The following is a 24,034-nucleotide window of genomic DNA, read 5'->3' as shown; positions in this document are numbered from 1 at the left end:
TAGGAGGAGCCAGTTGAGGAACCCTTAGCAACTGAAAGGTTGTTGACATTTGGAGCCTTGAATACTAAATTCGTTTGAGAGCTGTTTGTTGATATTTAACCAAACTCTGGAAAGCTAAACTGGCGAATACTATGTACCGAATTTCACGTTTTCCCTTTTGCTAAGGCTAGTGCCTGACCAGCCTGCTACATTCTCTGAGACAGAAACAAAGTAGATTGCAGTGATGAGTGTCTGTGCAATTACTACATGCATTCTCCCCTTGTCACTGAGCAGCAAGATTTATTGGAAAACGGAGGAACACTGACAACATTAGAAACTCAAGAAACACAAGAAATTCAAGCAAGTTCGGAGAGAATAGAAATACAGATGATTTCTTCTGAATGACTCACAAGTTCCCCATATGAATTTGGTTTAGACAACATATTGAGGAGGAGATATCTATATATTATACGTGCTCGTATCCTGATGTTGGGTGGTAGTACTTTCACTTTTGTACCAAAATGTTGAGGGTTCAAATAAGCTTTACATCAGAGATCTGAGCCCCTTATCTGGGCTGTCACTACTGGACAGAGCAGGTGCTTTACTGATGGAGATGTCACCTCTCAGATTGGTTGTTACTCTGAGTTTGTGTTGCCATGAGGCTTGCGTTTGATTCTATTCTACACATCGGAGAGATAGCTAACCTTGTCTCTTCCAGTCATTTTGGCCTTTGATTGTTTCCCCTTTCCTGTGAGTGACTGCTGACTGACTCTGGTAAGTTTCAGCAAACTCTTTTGTTTGTGTTTTTGTACATAATATGTACCTTTTAATAAGTATATCTCTCATCTCTTCCATCTTTCGTTCTTACTCTCTTCCACATGACTTCCAATATCACTGTTACATCATGCCATATATCAGTATCTCGTTGTCATGTCCATTCTCATCATAAAGCAAAACCAAGGCCTAATCTTCCCTTGCAGCTGCATGTGAAGATCCCATAAAGGCTATTGTGAAGAGGAGTAGGAAGTCCCCCTGCACCTTCCCCTGGTGACTGATGTTTATTGGCTCAACTACAAACACTGAACAGCAAATTCTCTCACTACTTTGAAGCTGCCATTTATTGTCCACCTCTAGTTGTCTCTGAGTAAATGCTGATGGCTTCCTTCTGGAACTGCTATAGTCCCTGTGGTTATTATGGCTATTATAGAATCATAGAATCCTTATAGAAGCAGGCCATTTTGCCCATAGATTCCACTCTGACACCCAAACCCATCCTCCTATCAATGTAAGTCTGCATTTCCCGTGGCTAAGCCACCCAGTCTGCGTATCTGAATGCATGATCAAAAATACAGATGCTGACAATAGACTTGGAACACTGCAGATGCTGGGAACCTGAAACAAAATCGGAAATTGCTGAAGAAACTCATCTGTTCTGGTGGGATCTGTGGAGATGGAAACAAATTTGACTTTTGGAATCTAATATGATTCTTCTTCAGAACTGAAGGGGGCTGGAAAGTGCTGGCATCTTGCTTTAGACAGAAAGGGAGAAGGAGCCAGTGGAAGAGTTGGTAATGATGCCCAGAGCAAAAGACAAAAGATGGGAAAGGAAAGATTGAGGTGAAAAATAGGTGTAAATGATAGGTGTGAAAAGGAGAAACTGGGTCTGCTCTGAAGACTGGAGAGTGTTTAAGCCCCTGCATGTTTCAACACCTTGATGCAGATTTTTATTGGCAGGAGGGCGATCTTCAGATGTGGACGGCGAGTTGGAGTTCCATCATGTGATATCTTGATATGACTGGCATTCTTTTCAACAAATTATATTTTAAACCAGTTTTTGGTCTGGTAACAGACAATTGTATGCATAACAGATCCTTGCAAAAAAAAATATTACTTTCATTGAGGACTATTTTGATTCTTACTCGCTCCTATGAAATTTCTTATATGTTTTTACAAGGTTATATGCACACTGTAATTGTAAGGAGTTATATATTGTAGTAATTTGGCTCTTGGGATAGAATGAGTGAGTCAGATGAATTTTGCATTCAAAACAGCATGAGAAACATAAAGTTATACTCAACTTTGCTTGAATCTTTGCAACCAGGAGCTAAATTGTTAATCAAGATCAGTTACTGCATGGATTTATCTGCGCTCTAATGAGCAAGAGCTGGATTTTTCAGCCAATTTGCTGTTCAAGTTACGTTTGGAGTGTTCAACTCAAACTGCAGGCAAAGTACTTTTGCACGACATTGATTTATTTTCCTAATGCAAGAGAGGAAAGCAGAAACAGTGAACATTCTTCGAAGTTAGATAACCCTTGCATCATAATGTTAAACATCCCCCCCCCACTTTTGTCCCTCTTGTTCCCAGTGCAATTATCGTGTAGGAACAGGAGGTGTGTTTCACGGAGCCTGTGCCACCATTCAATTAAGATTATGAGAAAAGAGCCAAAGTGGGATTAAGGAGATTTTTTTTTAACTGTGAGTTGTTGTGATCTGGAATCCTCTTGAAAGGATTCTGTAAACAGAGAAAGTGGAAATTTTCTAAAGGGAATTGGATAAATACTTGAAAAGGAAATGTTTGCAAAATTATGGACAAAGAGTAAGGGATTGGGACTAATCAGACACTCCTAACAAAATAAAACAGCTGAGGGCTGATGGGACTTTATCTGTGTTTTAAGATTTAGTGATTGATCAGCATCTCTCTCTAATTGCTGCACTTTAAAGGTGTCAGTTTTGTTCCTTAGAGGTTGTGCTCCTTTTATATTTCATCTGACTGATTCATTAACAAGACCCCAAGGTCTAAGGCTATTAGACTGGGGAAGTGTGGCCATTGTAGCCATAACTGATCCTATCCCCACTGAATGACCACCTCCTTCCAGCAGCATCTTCTGGACAACAAATAGGAGTGGGACTCTTAGTTGGTTTAGTCTACTCGGGGTGACAGACAAGCTAGAGGTCAATTGTAAAACTTTACTGAATGCAAAGGATTGTTTGGAGAGCACTACTGCACCAGTGACCACTGTACCATGTCAATCCCAACATAAAGTAGGCAAGGGATGGTGAATACTGTATGTGTAGCCTTTCTAGTGTCACATCCCAAGAGCAAATACACAAGCTGAGTGCAGCCAGTGGATCGAGTGTGTACAGTAATGAGTGGGCACTCTCAGTATGGTTGGGCATGTGCACATTCAGGACAACAGGCATGGGCTGGAATGTACACACTCAGCAAAGATGAGCATGCACATACAGGGTATGTTTGGGCATGTAGACACTCAGCGCAGAGAGATAGCATCATTGTAGCATCTTCAACCTTGCACCAGAATCTCTACGTTCAAGTCTCATTTCAGGACTTGTTGGCCATGGAGGGCATAATCATAATGTGGTCAAACGGGCTGACTATCAGGCTGTAAATCCTTCCAATATGTGGGAAGAGCAGGAGAGTTTATTGGTAAGGCATCCTGCAGAGGCAATGGCAAACCAATGCATTGCCTTGCCATGTGGAGTCATGGACCAATTCAATCAAAGGTCGCAGTCACCATTGTCCTCATAGGGTATGGCTCCAGAAGGGAGAGAGGGATGAGTAATAATCCTCAAAATAATGGATCAAAAGTCAACCTACCCATTAGTGCTTCCAAATAGTTCTGTTGGACGATAACCTGGTGTCGTGTGCTTTTTAATTTTACCCAATAGAAACCTCTACCATTGTCATTTTTGTGAAATTTAAGTTATTGTGTCATGAATTTCCCCTCCTAATCCAATCTTCTAACTAGTGTGTCTAAAGTATGAAAGGTGAAACTCATTGAACCTAGTGTGTTAGATTCAACCTCAGCTGATCCAGACACATCTTCAGATAAAAAAAACTGGATAAAGTCATTGAGACAAACTGGAGTGAGAGAGGGAGGTGAGACAGGGGTTTGTGGGGTATAGTATTGTATAGTATTGTATAGTATAGTATAGTTAGGTTGAGCTGACATATATTAAAATTTGTGTTTTCTGATTTCAGAAGTTAGAGTCATGGTGTCATAAAATATTACCGGATGGAAACAGATCCTTCGGTCCAACTCATCCATACCGACCAGACACCCCAATCTGACCAAGTCCCATTTGCCAGCCTTTGGCCAGATCCCCCTCATCCAACCCTACTTATATACCCATCAAGATGTCTTTAAATATAAAATGCATTGATGTACAGAGGGATCTTGGTGTTCAAGTCCATAGCTCCCTGAAAGTGGTCACGCAGGTAGATAGAGTGGTAAAGAAGACATATGGCATGCTTGCCTGTATTGGTCAGGGAATTGAGTACAAGAGTCAGGCTGTTATGTTGCAGCTTTACAAGACTTTATTTAGGCCACAATGCATTCAATTGTGGTTGCCACATCAGAGGAAGGATGTTGAGGCTTTGGGGAAGGTACAGAAGAGGTTTACCATGATGCTGCCTGGATTAGAGGGTATGAACTATAAGGAGAGACTAGAAAAACGCAGGTTGATTTTTTCTGGAGCGGTGCAGGTTGAGGGGAGACTTGATAGAATTCTATAAAATTATGAGAGGCATAGATAGAGTTGATGGTCAGAATCTTTTTCCAAGAATTGTAATATCTAAAACTAGGGAGCATGCATTTAAGGCGAGGGGGGAAAGTTCAAAGGAGATGTGGGGGGCGAGTTTTTTACACAGAGAGTGGTGGGAGCATGGAGTGCACTACCAGGGGTGGTGGTGGAGGCAGATACAAAAGGGGCGTTAAAGGGGCTTTTAGATAAGCACATGATTATGTAATGAATGAAGGGATATGGACCAAGGGCAGGCGGAAGAGATTAGTTTACTTTAGCGTCATGTTCGGCAGAACATTGTGGGGTGAAGGGCTCGTTCCTGTGCTGTAGAGTTCTCTGTTCTATGTTCTATGCAATTGTACCAGCCTCCACCACTTCCTCTGGCAGCTCATTCCATACACGCACCACCCTCAGCGTGAAAAAGTTGCCCCCATTCCTGATGAAGGGCTGTTGTCCGAAGCATTGACTCCCCTGCTTCTCGGATACTGCCTTACCACTTGTGCTTTTCCAATACCACATTCTCAACTTCTGGATTAAACACCGTAATGCCTACTTAGATTACCGAATAGATTAGATTACTTACAGTGTGGAAACAGGCCCTTCGGCCCAACAAGCCCACACCGACCCTTCAAAGAGCAACCCACCCTAAACCCATTCCACTACATTTACCCCTTCACCTAAACACTAAGGGCAATTTAGTATGGCCAATTCATCTAACCTGCACATTTTTGGACTGTGGGAGGAAACCCACGCAGACACGGAGAGACTGCGCAAACTCCACACAGACAGTCGCCTGAGGCAGGAATTGAACCCTGGTCCCTGGCACTGCGAGTCAGCAGTGCTAACCACTGTGCCACCGTGCTGCCCATTACTGCAGCATCCAGCTATTGGTTAGACACCTATCCTCACTCCCATTAGCTGCACTCTGAAATTCCCTTCTTAAACCCCTGTAGCCCTCTCTTTCCCTCTTTTCCTTTATGCCAGGCTTTGGGGTGCCCCATTTACCATCTTCCTGTCTATTGCTGTCATTGTTAACGCTTCTGCAAAATGTCTTAGATTATTTCTTTACCTTAAAGGTGTTGCTATTTTGGTGAATGGCTTCAGGACTGTTTTCCCCAATCCCCTAGTTGTTGATGAGTCACTGAGTAAACTAAATCATTTTGTTTAACCTCTGTAACTTGTCCAACATATTTCTGCCTCTGGGACCTCTTGTCCTGTTCTAACTTGCCAGGAAAACACTGCCTGAGTAAGCAGTATTGGAAGCATTCCCCCTCAACCTCACTTCCACTCCCACCTCCCCTCCACTCCCGTTCATTGCTCTGGGGAAGTTTCAGCAAGATACTTTTGGATCAGAGTGCCAGCAAAGTTATAATTATCAGGAGAACTCATGCATTCTCAATAAAGCCTTTTTGTAGGAGGACTCCCACCGAGTCCTCTATTGAGAAGTCCTTAATGAGCTCACAAAGACCATCAAAGCAAGCTACGACAATTGCACATGCAATGTCAATTTAGAATTTGTACTGAAGTTTGTTCAACAGTTAGGTGAGCTGGGATCATGATGTAATTTATTGGACATTTTTTGCAGTGTCAATTTATGCCCTACCATGTAGAATGACGAGTGCAGTTCACCCCAATTAGAAAGAACAAGGCCCTCTTCACCCTGTTACAAAATAAGTTGTCTTGGCCATACTTATGAATATTTTCCAAGCGGTGATGTCCCTCCTGCTGTTTGCCTGTGTGGTAACATGCCCTGCTGCTTGTTTATGTCGACAGAATGTACAACGGTCACAAACTGGGTTCACACACATTAGCCAATTCAGCAAATAAATAAATCAGGTCAAAGACATAGAATTAAAAACAATGACTTTTATAGCAGACTGTAACTGGGTTTGAATATTGTAACCTGTACCTTGATTGTTTGTTGTGGTCCATTGACTGTTATAATCAGACTGTGGTAGCTTAAAGGGATAGAGAAGAAAATTGCCATTTCACACACCAGGCATTGGGAATTCCCTCAGAGACTTGCTGTCTTCTCTGAGTGTGGAGTAGGAATTATTGCTTCACCCTGTGACCTACTGGTGTACAGGTAAACTGTTCCTCACTGAATACCACTCTCACTTGTACATCAAGGAGGTTTTGGATTCATAGAAGTAGAAAGGAACCCCAAAAGAGTCATACAGCGTGGAAACAGACACTTTCGCTGCTCGTTGGATGCTGCCTGAACTGCTGTGCTCTTCCAGCACCACTAATCCAGTATTTGGTTTTCAGCATCTGCAGTCATTGTTTTTACCACTTTGGTCCAGCTAGTCCATGCCAACCATAATCCCAAACTAAACTAGCCTCACCTGCCTGCACTCGGTCCATATCTCTCCAGATATTTCTTATGCATATACATATCTAAATGTCTTTTAAACGTTGTAACTGTAGCCTTTGGGAGTCCATTCCACACATGAATCACTCTCTGTGTAAACAAATCGTCCCTTGTGTCTTTCTTAAATCTTTCACGTCCCACCCCAAGCACTTGAATAAAGAATCCGAACTGACATGCAGTGTAAATATGAAGAGTGTGTCACTCTGACAAAGATGATGTTTTGGAAAAAGTGCTGAACCCAGTTGAATGTTAAATGTCCACTGTTAAGGTCCAGGAGAGGAGGAAGAGATCTCCAGATGAGCTGGCACTTCAGGAAGCTCAGACTTGGTATCAGCATCTTTTACATTGCTATTTCTCACAGCTGCTTCCTGTGAGTGTGCCAAGATATGTCATATTACAAGTGCTGTCATGTGGCCGACAGATGCCCAGCAGCAACTGGACTGAGAGTCCCAGCTTCATTTCACTTATGAGATTGTCAGGCAGCAGATGTTCTTTAGCACAGCAGTCCGATGTCTGAGGGAACCATCCAGAAATGGAGAGCTCAAATCACATAACGACAAGTCACCAAATTAAACTCAATAAACCTCTTCATAGGCTGGCACCAAAAAATTGACCAAGAAAACTGGTGGATTGTTGTAAACTTCCAACTGATTTACTGATTTTGTTTTAGGGAAGGGAGCCTGTTGTCATTATCCAGTGGCTGCAGTCCCACACACTTTGTAATAAAGCACTCGACAGGTCAGGTCGTATCCATGGAGAAAGACGTAGAGTTAAGGTTCCAGTTAGTGGGATTTTGGAAGATTTAACACTTTACAGTTAGTACAGAGAAAAGGATTGGGAGAAGCCTGTGAGACACAGGATGAGCAACAAAAGTGATGATAGCACAAAGCAAAATGGGGTAATACTGAAATAAGTTAGAAACTCAAGATGTGTTCAGAGAAGGTGTATTGGTTACAACAAAGTAGCTAAGACAAAGGGAATAGAATCATAGATAGCCAGAGGCCATGGCCATTTGGCCAATTTTGCCTGTTCCAGTTCATTGAAACAGCAATACAATTAAACAAGCTCAGCACCCCATTCCCAATAGCTTGGCAAAGCATTTACACTTCAAATATTTCGCCATTACTCTTATGAAAGAACCTGCTTCCACAAGCTGTTCAGATGGTGTATTCCAAATCGCAACATCACATTGATGATTGCTTTTTGTTTCCTCATTGTGCCTCTGATTCTTTTGCTAGCTAACCCCTCTACTTTGGTAACAGCTTCTCCTTATTACAATATGAAAACAATTTCATGATACTGAACACCTCCATTAATTCTCTTCTTAATATTGTGTGCTGTAAGTCAAAGAGTATGGTGCTGGAAAAGCACAGCCGGTCGGACAGCATCCGAGGAACAGGAGAGTCGACTTTCGGGCATAATGAAGGGCTTATGCCCAAAACATCCAGCACCACTCTCTTTGACCCTGATCTCCAACAGCTGCAGTACTTACTTTCTCCTAGTTGTGTGCTGTAAAGAGGTTAGCCCCATTTTCCATAGTCATAGAGTCATCGAGGTCTACAGCACAGTAAAAGGCCCTTCAGCTAATTAAAGATGGTCTCTCTGGGTAACTGTAGTCTTCAATTCTTATTTGTGGAAACATGGTTGATGTTGAGTCCCTACAAGGCAGTTATTAATGGGCAACAAGTACTGACTTTCCAGGCTGGCCACATCTAAAAGTGTACATGAGAAACCATAGAGTCCCTACAGTGCAGAAGCAGGCCAATCAGCCCATTGAGTCCACACTGGCCCATCCTTGTAACCCTGCATTTCCCATGGCTAACCCACTTGGCCTGCACACCATTGGACACTATGGGCAAGTTAGCATGGCCAATCCACCTCACCCATGCATATTTGAACTGTGGGAGGAAACTGGATTCACCTGGAGGAAACCCACACAGACAAAGGGAGAATATGTAAACTCCACACGGTCAGCCGAGGGTTGAATTGAACCTGGGTCCCTGGCGCTGTGAGGAATGGCATGCCACCCATGCTATTCCAAATATTAACCCTGAGTCCAGAAATGTCCCACCAATTACTGACAGTGATGCAAAGCATTTATCCTCTCTGCTTCTGTTTTAAATCAGTGTTTTAGAACGATGGATTAGTATTCACATTCTGCCAATAGTTATACGGGTAGTGATAGCTAAACCATATCTTATAGAACACAGGCAGCCTGGATTTTCCCCTCTTTTATTGTTGTGGTTTCCACTGCAAACCTGGTGTATTTCCCAATTGCAAAATGATGTAGCATGTGCATGGATCAGTTCAAACTTATTTATATTTCCCACCGTAAGGGTCTCTACACAACTTGCATTATCCCAGATTGGATAAACAAATGTTTGATAAGCTATAACTCAAATATTTTTACTACAATACCAAAGGTTCCTCCTCAGAAATCCAAGAAACCTGTTTTCTTTGGATTTGATATGCTGAATGGATGTTACGACACGAGGTAAACCTCCTGTTTAATTTAAACCAGCAACATAGAAAAGATTTATCCCGTGCAGTAATCTGTGAAAGTTCGAGAGGCCAAGAACTATTTGAAATAAAAATTAACAACTTTATTTCATAAAGTATAAAAGAGAATAATTAACTAACAACTATTTATAACTCCTTCCTCTAACCTATCTTTTACCTTCCCTTCTATAATACTAGTCCGATAAAACCCCTGATTAAGATTTACCAAAAGTTCAAATTTCCAAACTAGTCAGATGTTGAATCTTCTCTGATATCTTTCTTGGTCTTCTCTTCTTCTTCTTAGGGATTTCTGTTTCACAGGCTACTGATCGATAAAGGTACCTTTAAGAGAGCTATACTCTGAGCCGTTTGCAGATGCTGGTGGCTTGGCAGTTCTCCTCCTAACTGTTTGATTTTCCCCAGTCTTATACCTCCAAAGCATCGGATTGTGTCATTGGCTTTTAAGATTGTCAATATATTCAATTCAAACTGGATTGGATTTGGTATTTTTCAAGGTATAATTTAAACCGATTGGCCTAATTCAATTTTATTTTGTAGTCACCAGGCAACCAGCTAATCGGGTTGTTCGACCAAATGTTACATTATATTTTGTTCAGAACACTTGGAGCTATGTCAGGTAGGCCTGCTAGCTTTTAACTCTCTTAAACGTACAGTACACCCACATCTTCATAACAGTGGAATCCTCTTTGAATACTGTTTTAAGATGAACCCTGAGGTGTGATTGTGAGGAGAATTTGATTACAGAAATTAAAGTTGCTGATAGATCCTTTCTGTTGGTAATGAACATAATGTTTTGACATTAAGTGGGACAGACTGGGTGGTGAAGGAGGATGGGTAAAAGAGCAAGCAGGAAATTTGAGGAGAGGCAAAAAATAGAGATTGGACAATGCAGCAAGAGGAGTTAAGGAAAGAAAATTGGAGAGTAAAGGGATGTAGAATTGAAGGAGGAAGAAAAGGAATTGTAGAATGGAGAGATTGGAAAAGAGAGCAGACAGAGAAACAAAATAGAGTATAGAAACCCTACAGTGTGGATAGAGGCCATTCACACACATGGAGAGAAGGTGAAAACTCCACAGGGACAATCACCTGGGGCTGCAATCAAACCTTAAACCAATATGTACTTGTAACCAATGTTTTCCAGTGCCAGCACACAGCATGGACTATCCAGTATAATAGGGAGTCAAAGAGAGCTCGAGGAATGATTCAATCTGTGATGTGTGCTGATGTAATTTTGGTGTAGCCAAAATCCTTGCAGGTTGAAGTATTGTGCACAGCTGTGACTGCACTATTCTGTGAATGATAAAAAGGCCCTGGAGAAAGTGTAATCAAAAATCTGAAAAGTGATACCAGACTAGGGTTCTTTTGCCTTGGAAAGGAAAGGCTGAAAAGTGGCTTGATAGTTGTGCTGAAAATTATAAAGTGATTTGATAAGCACTGGTGAACAGGAGATGCTTTCACTTATGTGGCCCTGAATATAAGCTCATCACTAACGTGTGTGATGAGGAAACCATTTTTACTTAGAGGGCAGTGAAAATGTGGAACTTGTTTCCTCAGGAAGTGGTTGAGGCAGTTTGTGGATCTATTTAATGGGAAATAAGATTAACGCAAGAGAAAAAGGAATAGAGTCAAATGTAAAAAGGTGGAGAGGAGTTTGTATGGAGCATAAAGACCAATATGGAATAATTGGACCAAAAGATCTAATTTTGTGCTATGAAGTAGATGTAATTCTATGTATTATGTGATGGAGCAACAATAGTAACCTTCTTCATTCTTGGTTTGGCAGGTGGGAGTTGCTAATGAGAACATTGGCAATCTGACACTTGCTCACAGACCAGTGATAAAGGCGAAATGTAGCTGTTGGGCTAAGACTGGATCTGATTTGTTACAATGCTTTCCGTGGACAAATAGGCTGCCATTCCCTTAGCATATGATGCACATCTGACGACTAGGTGCTTGGGTGAGCTGCAAATGGCATATGTAGAAGGTACCAGAGCATGAGTCAGCATCTTCAGGCTGTAACTTGGGGGCATTCAATTACATTAACCGTACCTAAAGACAAAACAGTTTTTAAACATGTATTTAATTCTTGGGATGTGGACGTCATTAGTAAAGCAGGTATTTATTGTCTATTGTGAGTTGCCCTTAGTACGTGTCAGTGGACCTTCCTGTTGAGCCAATGGTGGCAGCTTCAATACTCCCGACTGTCTTGCTGGGCTGATTCTGTGGGCTGCTAAGAGGCAACCGTGTTATTGTGGAACTCGGCAAGTATTGGTAGGTCTGTGCACACTGATGATCTTAAAAGCAGATTTGGTACAAAATGTTTTCAAACAATATCAAAAATACAATCAATTTAAAGAACTATTATTTGTTTTCATTTCTGTCAGCCTGAATGTGTTTAAGTAAACCTGGCATTCCATTTTTCAGGGTTTTCCAGACTGAAAATTCTCAATAGGGGAAAACTTATTATATATTCTGAAGATGAAATGAATACAATCCCGAGAGTTGCAATCAAAACTGAACCCATCTCAGGAGCAGCTGTTAAAGTAAGAGTGGTGTTTAAAAACGAATGGCCATTTCTATTCAGAAGGAATTTTCGAGAAAGTGCAATGAATGAAGCTTTTTTGTTGGCAGTGGTAAAATGATTTTCTTCCTGTTGACAGGGGGACACAGTTGAATAGAGTTTGTGTGATTGCTCTTGGGATGCTCAGGGTCCATTGCCGATGGTTTCCATGGTAACTACTCTTTGAGGCCTATGCTTCCATTGTGAGATTTGGGTCATTGAGAATGCTTGTGGGTCCTTTCGCCTTAGGACTTCACTGTTTATTTTAACAGACATTATGCTGACTTCGTATGGCATTTTATTTTTCTTCACTGGCTATTCCTGTCAGGACCAGTGGCTCAATCTCCTGTGTGTTCAATTTTCAGGGAAGAGATCAATAATGAGACACCCTGATTTAGCAATTGTCATTAAATGATCCCATTAACGACAGTGGAAACAAAGCAATCTGATTTTAAAGAATTCAGAATCAAGGGACAAGTAAACTCAAAAATTTATATGGTGATAGGCAGGGAGCATTTGCAATATTTGTCTTTTTCATCATCCATCTACAAAGCCTATTCTTCAATATTGATATGGTCTCCATTTCAGTTACTACCTCTGGTCATTCAATCCATAAACCTACAATCTTTCAGAGAAACAAGGTTCTCCAAGTTTCATGTTCTAATTTTTTTTCATTTATTTTCTCCTTTACGTCTATTCATTCTTGAGTCTTTGAAGATTAGATTAGATCCCTACAGTGTGGAAACAGGCCCTTTGGCCCAACCAGTCCACATCAACCCTCCGAAGAATAACCCACCCAGTCCTGTTTCCCTCTGACTAATGCACCTAACACTATGGGCAATTTAGCATGGCCAATTCACCTGACCTGCACATCTTTGGACTGTGGGAGGAAACTGGAGCACCCGGAGAAACACGGGGAGAATGTGCAAACTCCACACAAACAGTCACCCAAGATTTTTAGTATTTTTGTAGTTTTACAGCAACACAGTGGTTGCGTATGATATTATTACAATCTAATACTGCAATATTAGTAATGGGCAGTATGGTTAGCACTGACAGTCATACTGATAGTGACCCAGGTTTGATTCCAGCCTCAGGTGACTGTATGGAGTTTGCACATTCTTCCTGTGTCTGTGTGGGTTTCCTCCAGGTGCTCCAGTTTCCTCCTACAGTTCAAAGATGGATTGACCACCCTAAAAATTGTCTTGCAGTATCCAGGGATGTCTAGGTTAGGTGGATTAGCCGTGGGCAATGTAGAGTCACAGGAACAGGATGGGGGTACCGGGGCTGGGTATGATACTTTTCTGAGGGTTGATGTGGACTTGATGGGTCTTTTCTGCACTGTAAGAATTCTATCAGTACAGTATTACTTGATTTTAAAAAGTCCAATTCCTCTTTTGCAAATGCTTCCATATCCCAAGCCTCCTCCCTATATCTATAGTCTCCTCTAAATCCATTTGGCACCCTCACCACCACCTCAACTGCCATGGTTCCATTCTTTGGAATTGAGCCTTTCAACTCCACTCTCCTCCTTTTTCATACTCTTTATAACCAAGCTCAATGATCAGGCTTTTAATCATCTGTCCTAATATCTAATTAGGTCACTCGGCACCAAATCATGTTTGTGAGATGCTCTTATGAAGTGGCAAGGATGTTCGACAATGGTAAAAGGACTTATAGGGATACAATCTGTGGTTGTTGCGAGAGTAAGGTTTGCAATATTATTGGAGTAGAGTTTTACAGTATTACTGCAACATAGAATTGCAGCTGCACAACGCAGCAGACCTTTTTTTTGGAATTTATTAGAAGCAGACCACAGTCACTCAGTCAATTGGCCTCATTATTAAGTGTGTTATTCAGACGGGAAGAGGTTTAGTTGGAGAGTGGACGGGGGCCTCCAGTGTGATAAACCTGAATGAGGACAATTACAGCAAACTTCATTGCATTTTATTTGATTGATACAATAGTTTAATTACAAATAGTGTTTAAAATCGCAGATAGCTGCTGCAGGATTATCAAAGTGGTAGGAAGATACATATTTTTATTCTGTACTTTTTTTGCCATGTGGACATATCACATTCATGACTCTCAGTAATGTACATGGAAGATACTGTGCGTCAAGTGAAATATTACATCCAAGATATCTGGAAACAAGACATTCTCATTTCATAACCTGAAACATTCAATTATTACTTTTAATCAGACATTTAAAACAAAAGAACCAAAATTAAAAATGTTCCCAGTATGCATTTCAGTCCTAAAATTAGGCTGTTGTGCATTTTGAATATTAACAATATCTAGAACATCTCTGGTTGAAACAATACATCATGCAAGGGATAGTGCAACCAGTGATCAATCTGTAAGGTACAATGTTGCAAAATAAAATTTACAAAATCAAAGATGGAAACATTCTTGGAATTAGTGCATGAAGACAATTATGAATGAATGAATGATTTAATTCTCTAATGCCTACAGTTAGACTTGGTCTTTCCAAACCAAATTAAATCAATCCTCATTGAACTGTGAAGTTCAACTTTCACTAAAGTTCAGAGGTTTACAACCAGTGTAATGAGAAGGGTAGGATCTTCATAATTCCTCTGGATACCTGAGTGATCTTTGGGCAATGAGATGATGTCAACAATTAATACAAAGTCTAATTCTTTCCTGCCAACTGAGCCACGGCATTGACACTGAGAAGGATAGCAGAATCAAGCAGTTATGATTAGCTGCGAAGATTGACCAAACTGTTGGGGCCGAAAGTATGGGGAGAGACCTGATAGATTATGGGGAGTTCCAACAGACACAGTTTATAGGGATTTATGGAAGATGATTCCACTTGTGGGAATACTCCATCTGGAGGTGACAAATATAAGAGCAAATGCAATAAGTAATTTGGAAGACTCTGCACATAGAAATTAGACTGTGGAGTTTGCCACCACAAGGAGTGTGAAACAAATATGACAGAGACAGGAAGTGAATGAATAGAAGGATTTACAAGTAGGGTGAGATAAAGCAAAATGGGAGGAGGCACGATGGAGCATAAACACCAATCTAGAAACATTGGGGAGAATTGTACTCTGCAGTCCATATAACTGTCATCACACCAAGCCATCTTGTTTAATTTTTCTCCTTTTCTGAGGTATGCTTCTGCTTTCCTCTTCTTTTCTGTAATGCTGTCCAGCCTCATAACCCTCCGAGAGCTCTCTGTGTTCCCCCAAAACTGGCTATCTTGAGCATCCCCAGTTTTTAATCACTTCACAATTTGTGCATATGACTTCAGGCTTTTAGATCCTCAGCTCTGAAATTTCTTTCCTGAACATCCTTTAAGCTGGTCCTTAAAAAAAGAATGGTTTTATTTCCTTTGGTGGATCAATACCAAATGCTTGGGATGTTTCTATGTTAAAGGTACTATATAAACATTTGTAACTGTTGTTGCCACCTTGACCAATGAGTAAAGCAGGTAAGTGAGGAACATGCTATTGAAATGATGTCACTGCACTAACAGAAGGAGAATGATATTGGGATCCTAACTCTTTATGCATAGCCATGCTTGAGAGACTGAAATGGCATCAACAATACAGAAGGACAGAAAAGATTAGAATTCAAGAGCACGGAGTTTATGTTGAAACTAAAATCAAACTGATAAGGCCTGAGAGATTTACTGTTGCTCTGTCTACGTAGACATTTTCTGGCCTGCTGAGTTTTTCCAGAATTTTCTGTCTTTTGGTTTGAATTACCAGAATCCACAGTATTCTGCTTTTTGAAGCTATAGAGGACACTAGTTTCCACACTGTAGGGATCTAATCTAATCTTCAAAGACTCAAGAATGAATAGACGTAAAGGAGAAAATAAATGAAAAAAAATTAGAACATGAAACTTGGAGAACCTTGTTTCTCTGAAAGATTGTAGGTAGAGGACACTAGCTCAACCCCAGCTGGAGAACTGCATCATGCTTTAGGAATGATGTGAAGACATTAGAGGGAGTGCAGAAAAGATTCACAAGAATGGTCCCAGAGTGGGGAATTTCAGTTAGGAAGTTGGGTTGGAGAAATTTGCACTGATCTTGGAGAAAAGCATACCAAGAGGAGATGCGATAAAGATATTCAAAATCATGGATAGATAGCGAGAAACTGTTCCCGTTTGTAAAGGATCAAGGAATAGAGAGTAGAGATTTAAAGTAATTAATGAAAGAAGCAAAATGACATAAGACATAATTTTTTCATGCAGTTGGTTGGTGTAGTGGGGAATGCATTGCCTAACAGTATGTCAGAAACAGGTTCAGGCGAAGTCTTTGTACTTGAATTAGTCTGTAAAGGAAGAGCATGAAATGGTACAAGAAGATGCGAGAATGGCACAAAGTAGATTGTTAATTTGGAAAGCTGCTGAAGATACAATGAGCCAAAAGGCCTCCTTCTCCACGCTAATAATTCTGTGGTTCTCAGAATGCTAATGTTCACTGTCAGAAGGTGTTTTTGTCATGTCAAGGTTGAGTTTTGTTGAACATTAATTGATTGCTTTGCTAAGTCAACAACACCACTCTCCTCATATTGTGCAACTTACCAAAGGTTTCAGTTTGCACAGACTCCACTGGGCCTCAGTTCTGAATCAGGACTGCAAGGGGGTTTTCCCACGACAAAGTCCCTACCCCTGACAAGCCATTCAGTTTCTACGGGGCAATTGGATGTTTGACACTTGACAAGACAACTTACAAACTGGCAATAATGACGGTGACCCCAGGTAATTGAGTATATCCCATCTCCATTACACTTCCTCATTCTAATGTTAAACTTATGACAGTGTTTACAAAAGATCAGAGGAAGGTGTTTTCATTGATTCCTTTATGAGCATATCTTTCTTTTTGGTTTGTCATCCTATCATCTGTTCATATGTCCTTCCAAAGTGGTTCGCAGCTTAGTTTAAGCTTGTATTCCCTTGAGTAAAGGTAGATCTGGTCAAGGTGATTCAAGAATAAAAGTGGGTGGATGGAGAGAAACTATTTACCAATGGATGGCTGAGCCCAGAACAAGAGGGTAAAACATGAAACCTAATGCCAAGCCATTGACGTTTCATGATGGTAAACACTTCTTCACACGAAAGGTAGTGGAAATCTGGAACTTTCTTCCAAACTGTCCACCCCTAGGCACTTACAAACTCACGGCAATGGATGGTGATCAAAGGTTGTTTTCCTATCTAGAGTTGAGAAGACCAATTTCTTCGCTCCAACTTGCACATCATTTTGACATTAGTTAACCTAACACAGGCCAGAGTTAGATCCTTGGACAACTTTCTCTGGATAGGCAGAAGGAGCCTTTATCCCATTAGGCCTCCAGCTGGCTTCAAAAACCACCTAACATGAATCGGAGAGTTCCACCTCCTGAGAACCTCATTACAACTGTCCTCCAAAAGGGTTAAAACAACAATCATCACATCTGGAGTAGCTGCCCTGGTTACACTTTGTGCATGGGGTTGGTCGTGGAATATAAATCTACACTTTGTAAGCCAGCCTTGGTTGTGTATTAAAATCACAATTAAAATACATGCAACACTTTAAAGAAAAATTGGACATACACATTGCTGCACATTTATTAAATACACAGCAGCCTTTTCTTTCTCTTTTGGTGATATTCATTTTAAAACAATCTAATGGTATTGTATTTTAAATAAAAACAACATTATCGTGCAGTTTTATCTTTACACAAGCACATACATAGTTTTAAAAAATAATTCAGGCAGTTGTATCACGCTGTGAGTATGTATTCAGATAGGGGCTAAGATACAATGGTAATGCCTAGGAACTGAAGACGTCTTTGCCTGATGTCTGACTCAAAATGAGTAGCATTAGATAATACACACCATTGCCACACATTTCACATCCCCACTGATAGGAGGAAGACGTAGTTGTTCGCCAGCTCTTAAGAGCTGAATTTACTTTCTGTCTTTCACTAGATCTCACTCTCCTTTCCCTTTTTAGTGCAATCCTTAGCGCTTTTTTTCTGCACCAATTTGCACCTGCATTGTAAAAAATTACAAATTCCAGTGCAAACTGCACTATTTGTGCAAAATATGGCACACCAGAAGTGCAACATAAAAAAAAAGCACAAATTCCAGCTTTTTAAAAGTTGGACCCAATCCCAATGTTGTTGCCTCTCAGCGCCGCTCTTGCAGTGAAAACATCACGCGATCTTTCTTGAAGTCTGCTGATGCGTTTTAAATTATTTGAACTCATCAAATTCTCTTTGCAACAGCTCTTAAAGTTTTAGCATGAAGAAGACCGCAGCCTCGTTGTCAGCAGTGTTTGGGACCTTGACTTCATTTGGGTCTGGATAGGGCAGAGCCACATCTGTGCAAATGCTCTTGGCATCACAGCAGGCCCCCTCTGGGTTGCCCCTCTCCTCCAGCATGCTGGGCGGGTTGCCCTGCCCCAGGTTCTGCAGCCGCAGCCGTTCCTGTGCCTGCTTCGCCCGGTTGGCAATGTACCGCACCCGGCTCTGGCTCCTCGATGAAGATCTGCGCAGGACAACTGGGCTGGGGTCCTCCGTTTCTGGAGGTTGGCCAGCGGTGGGAGAAGTGATATCGTTTTCCCGTTCGAAGCTTGTGATCCTCTTCAGCTGCTCCGTCAAATTGTCCTGGTCGAATCTCTTCATGCCAGCTGCCCTGCGCTGCTCACGCTGGGGTCGTGTGATAAAGGTCCGACTAATGCTCTTGTACTTGCTGTCAAAGCTGGGCACAATATCGTCAGAAGTTAGGTCTCCCAGGCTCTTTGATTTACTTGGACTGTCTGCTACCTTTTTGCTTTGCGTTATTGATTTGAGAGTTGGGGAAGACTGTTTGAGGCTTTCCATATATAACCTGCTCCAGGTGTGTCGCCTAGAGCTTAGCTGGCAGGGAGTTGGCAATGATTTACCCAAGGGCTTTGGTTGAAGGTCATCAATTTGTTGCTGGTCACCGTCAGATCTTAAATTAGGGTTAGATTTACTTTTGCTAACTTGGGTGAGTATTTCATGACTGGTTGTGGCTGATCGAGGCCTTACTCGCTTATCTATTACAAGCCCTTCCAAAGTTTCACTCTGCCTGCTGCTCAGATCAGACAGACTCTTTCGGGCCAAATTAGGTAATGATAAGTCAATGACGGTGTCATTTGATGACATACTGGATGACGAGGACATGCTATCCCTGTGGTTCCCAGAATCCAATTTACACCAAATTCTATCATTAATGGTCACATCTGATGACACCACAGGCACAGGAGAGGTGCACAATTGGACAGGAGTCACCACCAATGTCTGTTGACTTTGAATGAGACGTCCATCACAACTAGTGCTTCGTGCGATATCAGGGTGAACGTTCATCCGAACGAGACAACCTGAGGCATTTTTGTCACATCCATTTTGAGCAGCCTGTGATGGAGAACTGGGGGATAAATCAAACGTAGGACATTTCTGAGACTCAGCTAGCTCTGTGCTGTCCGATCTCTCACCAGACATTTCCTGAACAGAATTACTGGATGAGCATCCAGTCGGTAAAACATCAAGTTGGGACGGGTGGTCACTGAGGATTCCAGCTTTTTCTTTGCCTTGGCCATCTGACGCCAATGAGGGATCTTTTGGGCTTTGAGAAGAGCTCATTGTGGTTTCAGAGTGATCAATGGAAGCGCATGAACTTGCATTACCATCTGAAAACTGGGAAGCTCCATCATCATCCTGAGAATCTTCATGGAGATTTAATGCAAGACAAATGTTGCCTCCTTTGAGGAGATCCTTGCCCAGGCAATCAGATCCATTTTCCAATTGTTCCTCACTACAAGACACCTCTGGGGCCTTTATTGCTTGGTTATTATTGGTAGCGATCTTCATCTGTTTTAGTGGTGGCGGGCTGCTTTCCGGTACTAAGCTTTCTTCTGAGTTGGTGGTTTCTTCTCCGGAGCTGCTCACAATAGATGGGGGCATCTGCTGGGAGTCAGTGCAAGTTCTATCCTCCAAATGCATAGATTCTTCAGTAATAGTTTCAAGAGTGTGCATGGGAATGCTTGGAACTGGATGTGAGAACGGCTGGACACCTGCAAGGAGATGAGGAGAAGAGAGCAGTCAATAATTGTCAATTCAATGTCATTACCCTCTTGCATACAGTCAGTGCATGTGGTGATCAGGTCAATGAATGGAAGGCAGCTATAGTCAAAGTTAGATTATTTCCTTGTGACACTGAAGTTAGGATTTGAGACATGGGCTTTCAATAATTGTTCTCAAAATGGTTGTTTTTTTCTGTCCTGTTTCTCCATGCTCTCTTCTCAATGCTCTTCTTCACTTGTGGAGGTTAGGCTCCACTGTGGCCTCCTCATTCAAAAGGGTCTTCTTGTATATCAGCAAACATTCATGGCCATTTCATGGGAAACATCAAAGCTAGTTCCAAAGCCCTGGGCACCCCACAACAGCAGTGCACATAGACTTCCAGCAGGGGTCACCAGTGGGAAAGTATCATAAACTACAATATTCAGCCCATCCCCAGTTCCTTTAGCTCCACTTGCAGCTTTACTGAGAATAACTATCGGAATTAGGTCATGAGTAGCATACGTGAAACCTGATTGCCAAATTACCCTTTTAAATTTAGCATGATATTGACTAAGAAAGCCAATGGACATTTCAACTTAGTCTGAAATGCTCAAGATATTATTAACCTTTCCATACAGCATAACAACCAATTCCCCCAGCAGGTTTACTCATTTGAGACCTTAGAAAAGCTTGAAACGGAAGTAGGTTTTTTCTGGATAACAGTCATATTTCATAAAAATAAAACAATTTGTATTTTTTTTAAAAGACATGTGCTCTGTTGTAGGTCATTCATAAATCAATAATTTCATCTCTTTCAATTTCTAAATATCACTGAACTGGAGTAGTCTTTCCCCTCAGTGCCAAGTAAACTCTGTAAGCCAGTTTATGGAATCAGTTATAACTTATAAGTGGAAACACTTAGATGATTAGGACAAAACAGACTTCAGACGAACAACAGATGTTGCTTCAGTATTGAAAGACAACACATAATATTCATCATAGTGCAAACAAACATACCCACAGCACAGTCTAACGTACCACAGCACGGTCTAACACACCACACCATAGTCTAACACATTACAGCACGGTCTATCACACTATAGCATGGTCTAACACACTACAGCATGGTCTAACATACCACACCACTGTCTAACACACCACAGCACGGTCTAACACACTACAGCACGGTCTATCACACTACAGCACGGTCTATCACGCTACAGCACGGTCTAACACGCCACAGCACGGTCTAACACGCCACAGCACGGTCTAACACGCCACAGCACGGTCTAACACGCCACAGCACGGTCTATCACACTACAGCACGGTCGAACATACCACACCACTGTCTAACACACCACAGCACGGTCTAACACCCCACAGCAAGGTCTAACACGCCACAGCACGGTCTAACACGCCACAGCACGGTCTAACACGCTACAGCACGGTCTAACACACTACAGCACGGTCTATCACACCACAGCACGGTCTATCACACCACAGCACGGTCTATCACACCACAGCACGGTCTATCATACCACAGCACGGTCTAACACACCACAGCACGGTCTAACACACTACAGCACGGTCTAACGTACCACAGCACGGTCTAACACACTACAGCACGGTCTAACGTACCACAGCACGGTCTATCACACTACAGCACGATCTATCACACCACAGCACGGTCTAACACACCACAGCACGGTCTATCATACCACAGCACGGTCTAATGTACCACAGCACGGTCTAACACACCACAGCACGGTCTATCATACCACAGCACGGTCTAACACACCACAGCACGGTCTAACACACCACAGCACGGTCTATCACACTACAGCACGGTCTATCACACCACAGCATGGTCTAACACACCACACTATGGTCTATCACACCACAGCACGGTCTATCACACCACAGCACGGTCTATCATACCACAGCACAGTCTAACACACTACAGCACGGTCTATCATACCACAGCACGGTCTAACACACTACAGCACGGTCTATCACACTACAGCACGGTCTATCACACCACAGCATGGTCTAACACACCACACTATGGTCTATCACACCACAGCACGGTCTATCACACCACAGCACGGTCTATCATACCACAGCACGGTCTAACACACCACAGCACGGTCTATCATACCACAGCACGGTCTAACACACCACAGCACGGTCTATCATACCACAGCATGGTCTAACGTACCACAGCACGGTCTAACACACCACAGCACGGTCTATCATACCACAGCACGGTCTATCATACCACAGCACGGTCTAACACACCACAGCACGGTCTATCACACTACAGCACGGTCTAACACACCACAGCACGGTCTAACGTACCACAGCACGGTCTAACACACCACAGCACGGTCTAACACACCACAGCACGGTCTATCACACTACAGCACGGTCTATCACACTACAGCACGGTCTATCACGCCACAGCACGGTCTAACACGCCACAGCACGGTCTAACACGCCACAGCACGGTCTAACACGCCACAGCACGGTCTAACACGCCACAGCACGGTCTATCACACTACAGCACGGTCGAACATACCACACCACTGTCTAACACACCACAGCACGGTCTAACACCCCACAGCAAGGTCTAACACGCCACAGCACGGTCTAACACGCCACAGCACGGTCTAACACGCTACAGCACGGTCTAACACACTACAGCACGGTCTAACACGCCACAGCACGGTCTATCACACCACAGCACGGTCTATCACACCACAGCACGGTCTATCACACCACAGCACGGTCTAACGTACCACAGCACGGTCTAACACACCACAGCACGGTCTAACACACTACAGCACGGTCTAACGTACCACAGCACGGTCTAACACACTACAGCACGGTCTAACGTACCACAGCACGGTCTATCACACTACAGCACGATCTATCACACCACAGCACGGTCTAACACACCACAGCACGGTCTATCATACCACAGCACGGTCTAACGTACCACAGCACGGTCTAACACACCACAGCACGGTCTATCATACCACAGCACGGTCTAACACACCACAGCACGGTCTATCACACTACAGCACGGTCTATCACACCACAGCATGGTCTAACACACCACACTATGGTCTATCACACCACAGCACGGTCTATCACACCACAGCATGGTCTAACACACCACACTATGGTCTATCACACCACAGCACGGTCTATCACACCACAGCACGGTCTATCACACCACAGCACGGTCTATCATACCACAGCACAGTCTAACACACTACAGCACGGTCTATCATACCACAGCACGGTCTAACACACTACAGCACGGTCTATCACACTACAGCACGGTCTATCACACCACAGCATGGTCTAACACACCACACTATGGTCTATCACACCACAGCACGGTCTATCACACCACAGCACGGTCTATCATACCACAGCACGGTCTAACACACCACAGCACGGTCTATCATACCACAGCACGGTCTAACACACCACAGCACGGTCTATCATACCACAGCACGGTCTATCATACCACAGCACGGTCTAACACACCACAGCACGGTCTATCACACCACAGCACGGTCTATCACACTACAGCACGGTCTAACACACCACAGCACGGTCTATCACACCACAGCACGGTCTAACACACCACAGCACGGTCTAACGTACCACAGCACGGTCTAACACACCACAGCACGGTCTAACACACCACAGCACGGTCTATCACACCACAGCACGGTCTATCACACCACAGCACGGTCTATCACACCACAGCATTGAACAGCCCAACACAAGACAGTCAAACACCACTGGGCAGCACAGCACAATCCACTATTGCATTGAACAATCGAACAGAAGATAGCAAAACCCAACGCAAAGCAATGCAGTGTATCTTAGCGTAGTCCAATAAAGCACAGTACAGTCCGATACGGCACATCACAATGTTATAGGCTAAATCTTCCAAGAATAGGACATCTCCTCCTGACTGCCATGGGTTGAGACATTT

At 42.7% G+C, this 24,034-nt stretch overlaps 1 protein-coding gene across 4 annotated transcripts in view; it reads right to left on the bottom strand.

The window, feature by feature from the left end:
• Positions 1-13,904: 13,904 nt before the first annotated feature.
• The window catches only part of plch2a (phospholipase C, eta 2a), a 155,159-nt gene continuing 145,029 nt past the window's right edge, over positions 13,905-24,034 (bottom strand). For 2 of the 4 annotated variants that reach the window (XM_072586294.1, XM_072586295.1), the window contains exon 20: positions 13,905-20,030. In XM_072586294.1, coding sequence (XP_072442395.1) covers positions 18,223-20,030 — 1,808 coding nt within the window. In that variant the 3' untranslated portion in view covers positions 13,905-18,222. The remainder of the gene's footprint in view (positions 20,031-24,034) is intronic. The other 2 variants (XM_072586297.1, XM_072586296.1) reach the window with 1 other exon arrangement.

The sequence above is a fragment of the Chiloscyllium punctatum genome, chromosome 16, assembly GCF_047496795.1.
Source record: "Chiloscyllium punctatum isolate Juve2018m chromosome 16, sChiPun1.3, whole genome shotgun sequence".
Classification (NCBI taxonomy): domain Eukaryota; kingdom Metazoa; phylum Chordata; class Chondrichthyes; order Orectolobiformes; family Hemiscylliidae; genus Chiloscyllium; species Chiloscyllium punctatum.
The sequence above is the reverse complement of the archived record's forward strand: the minus strand, read 5'-3'. Positions and strand labels throughout refer to the sequence as shown.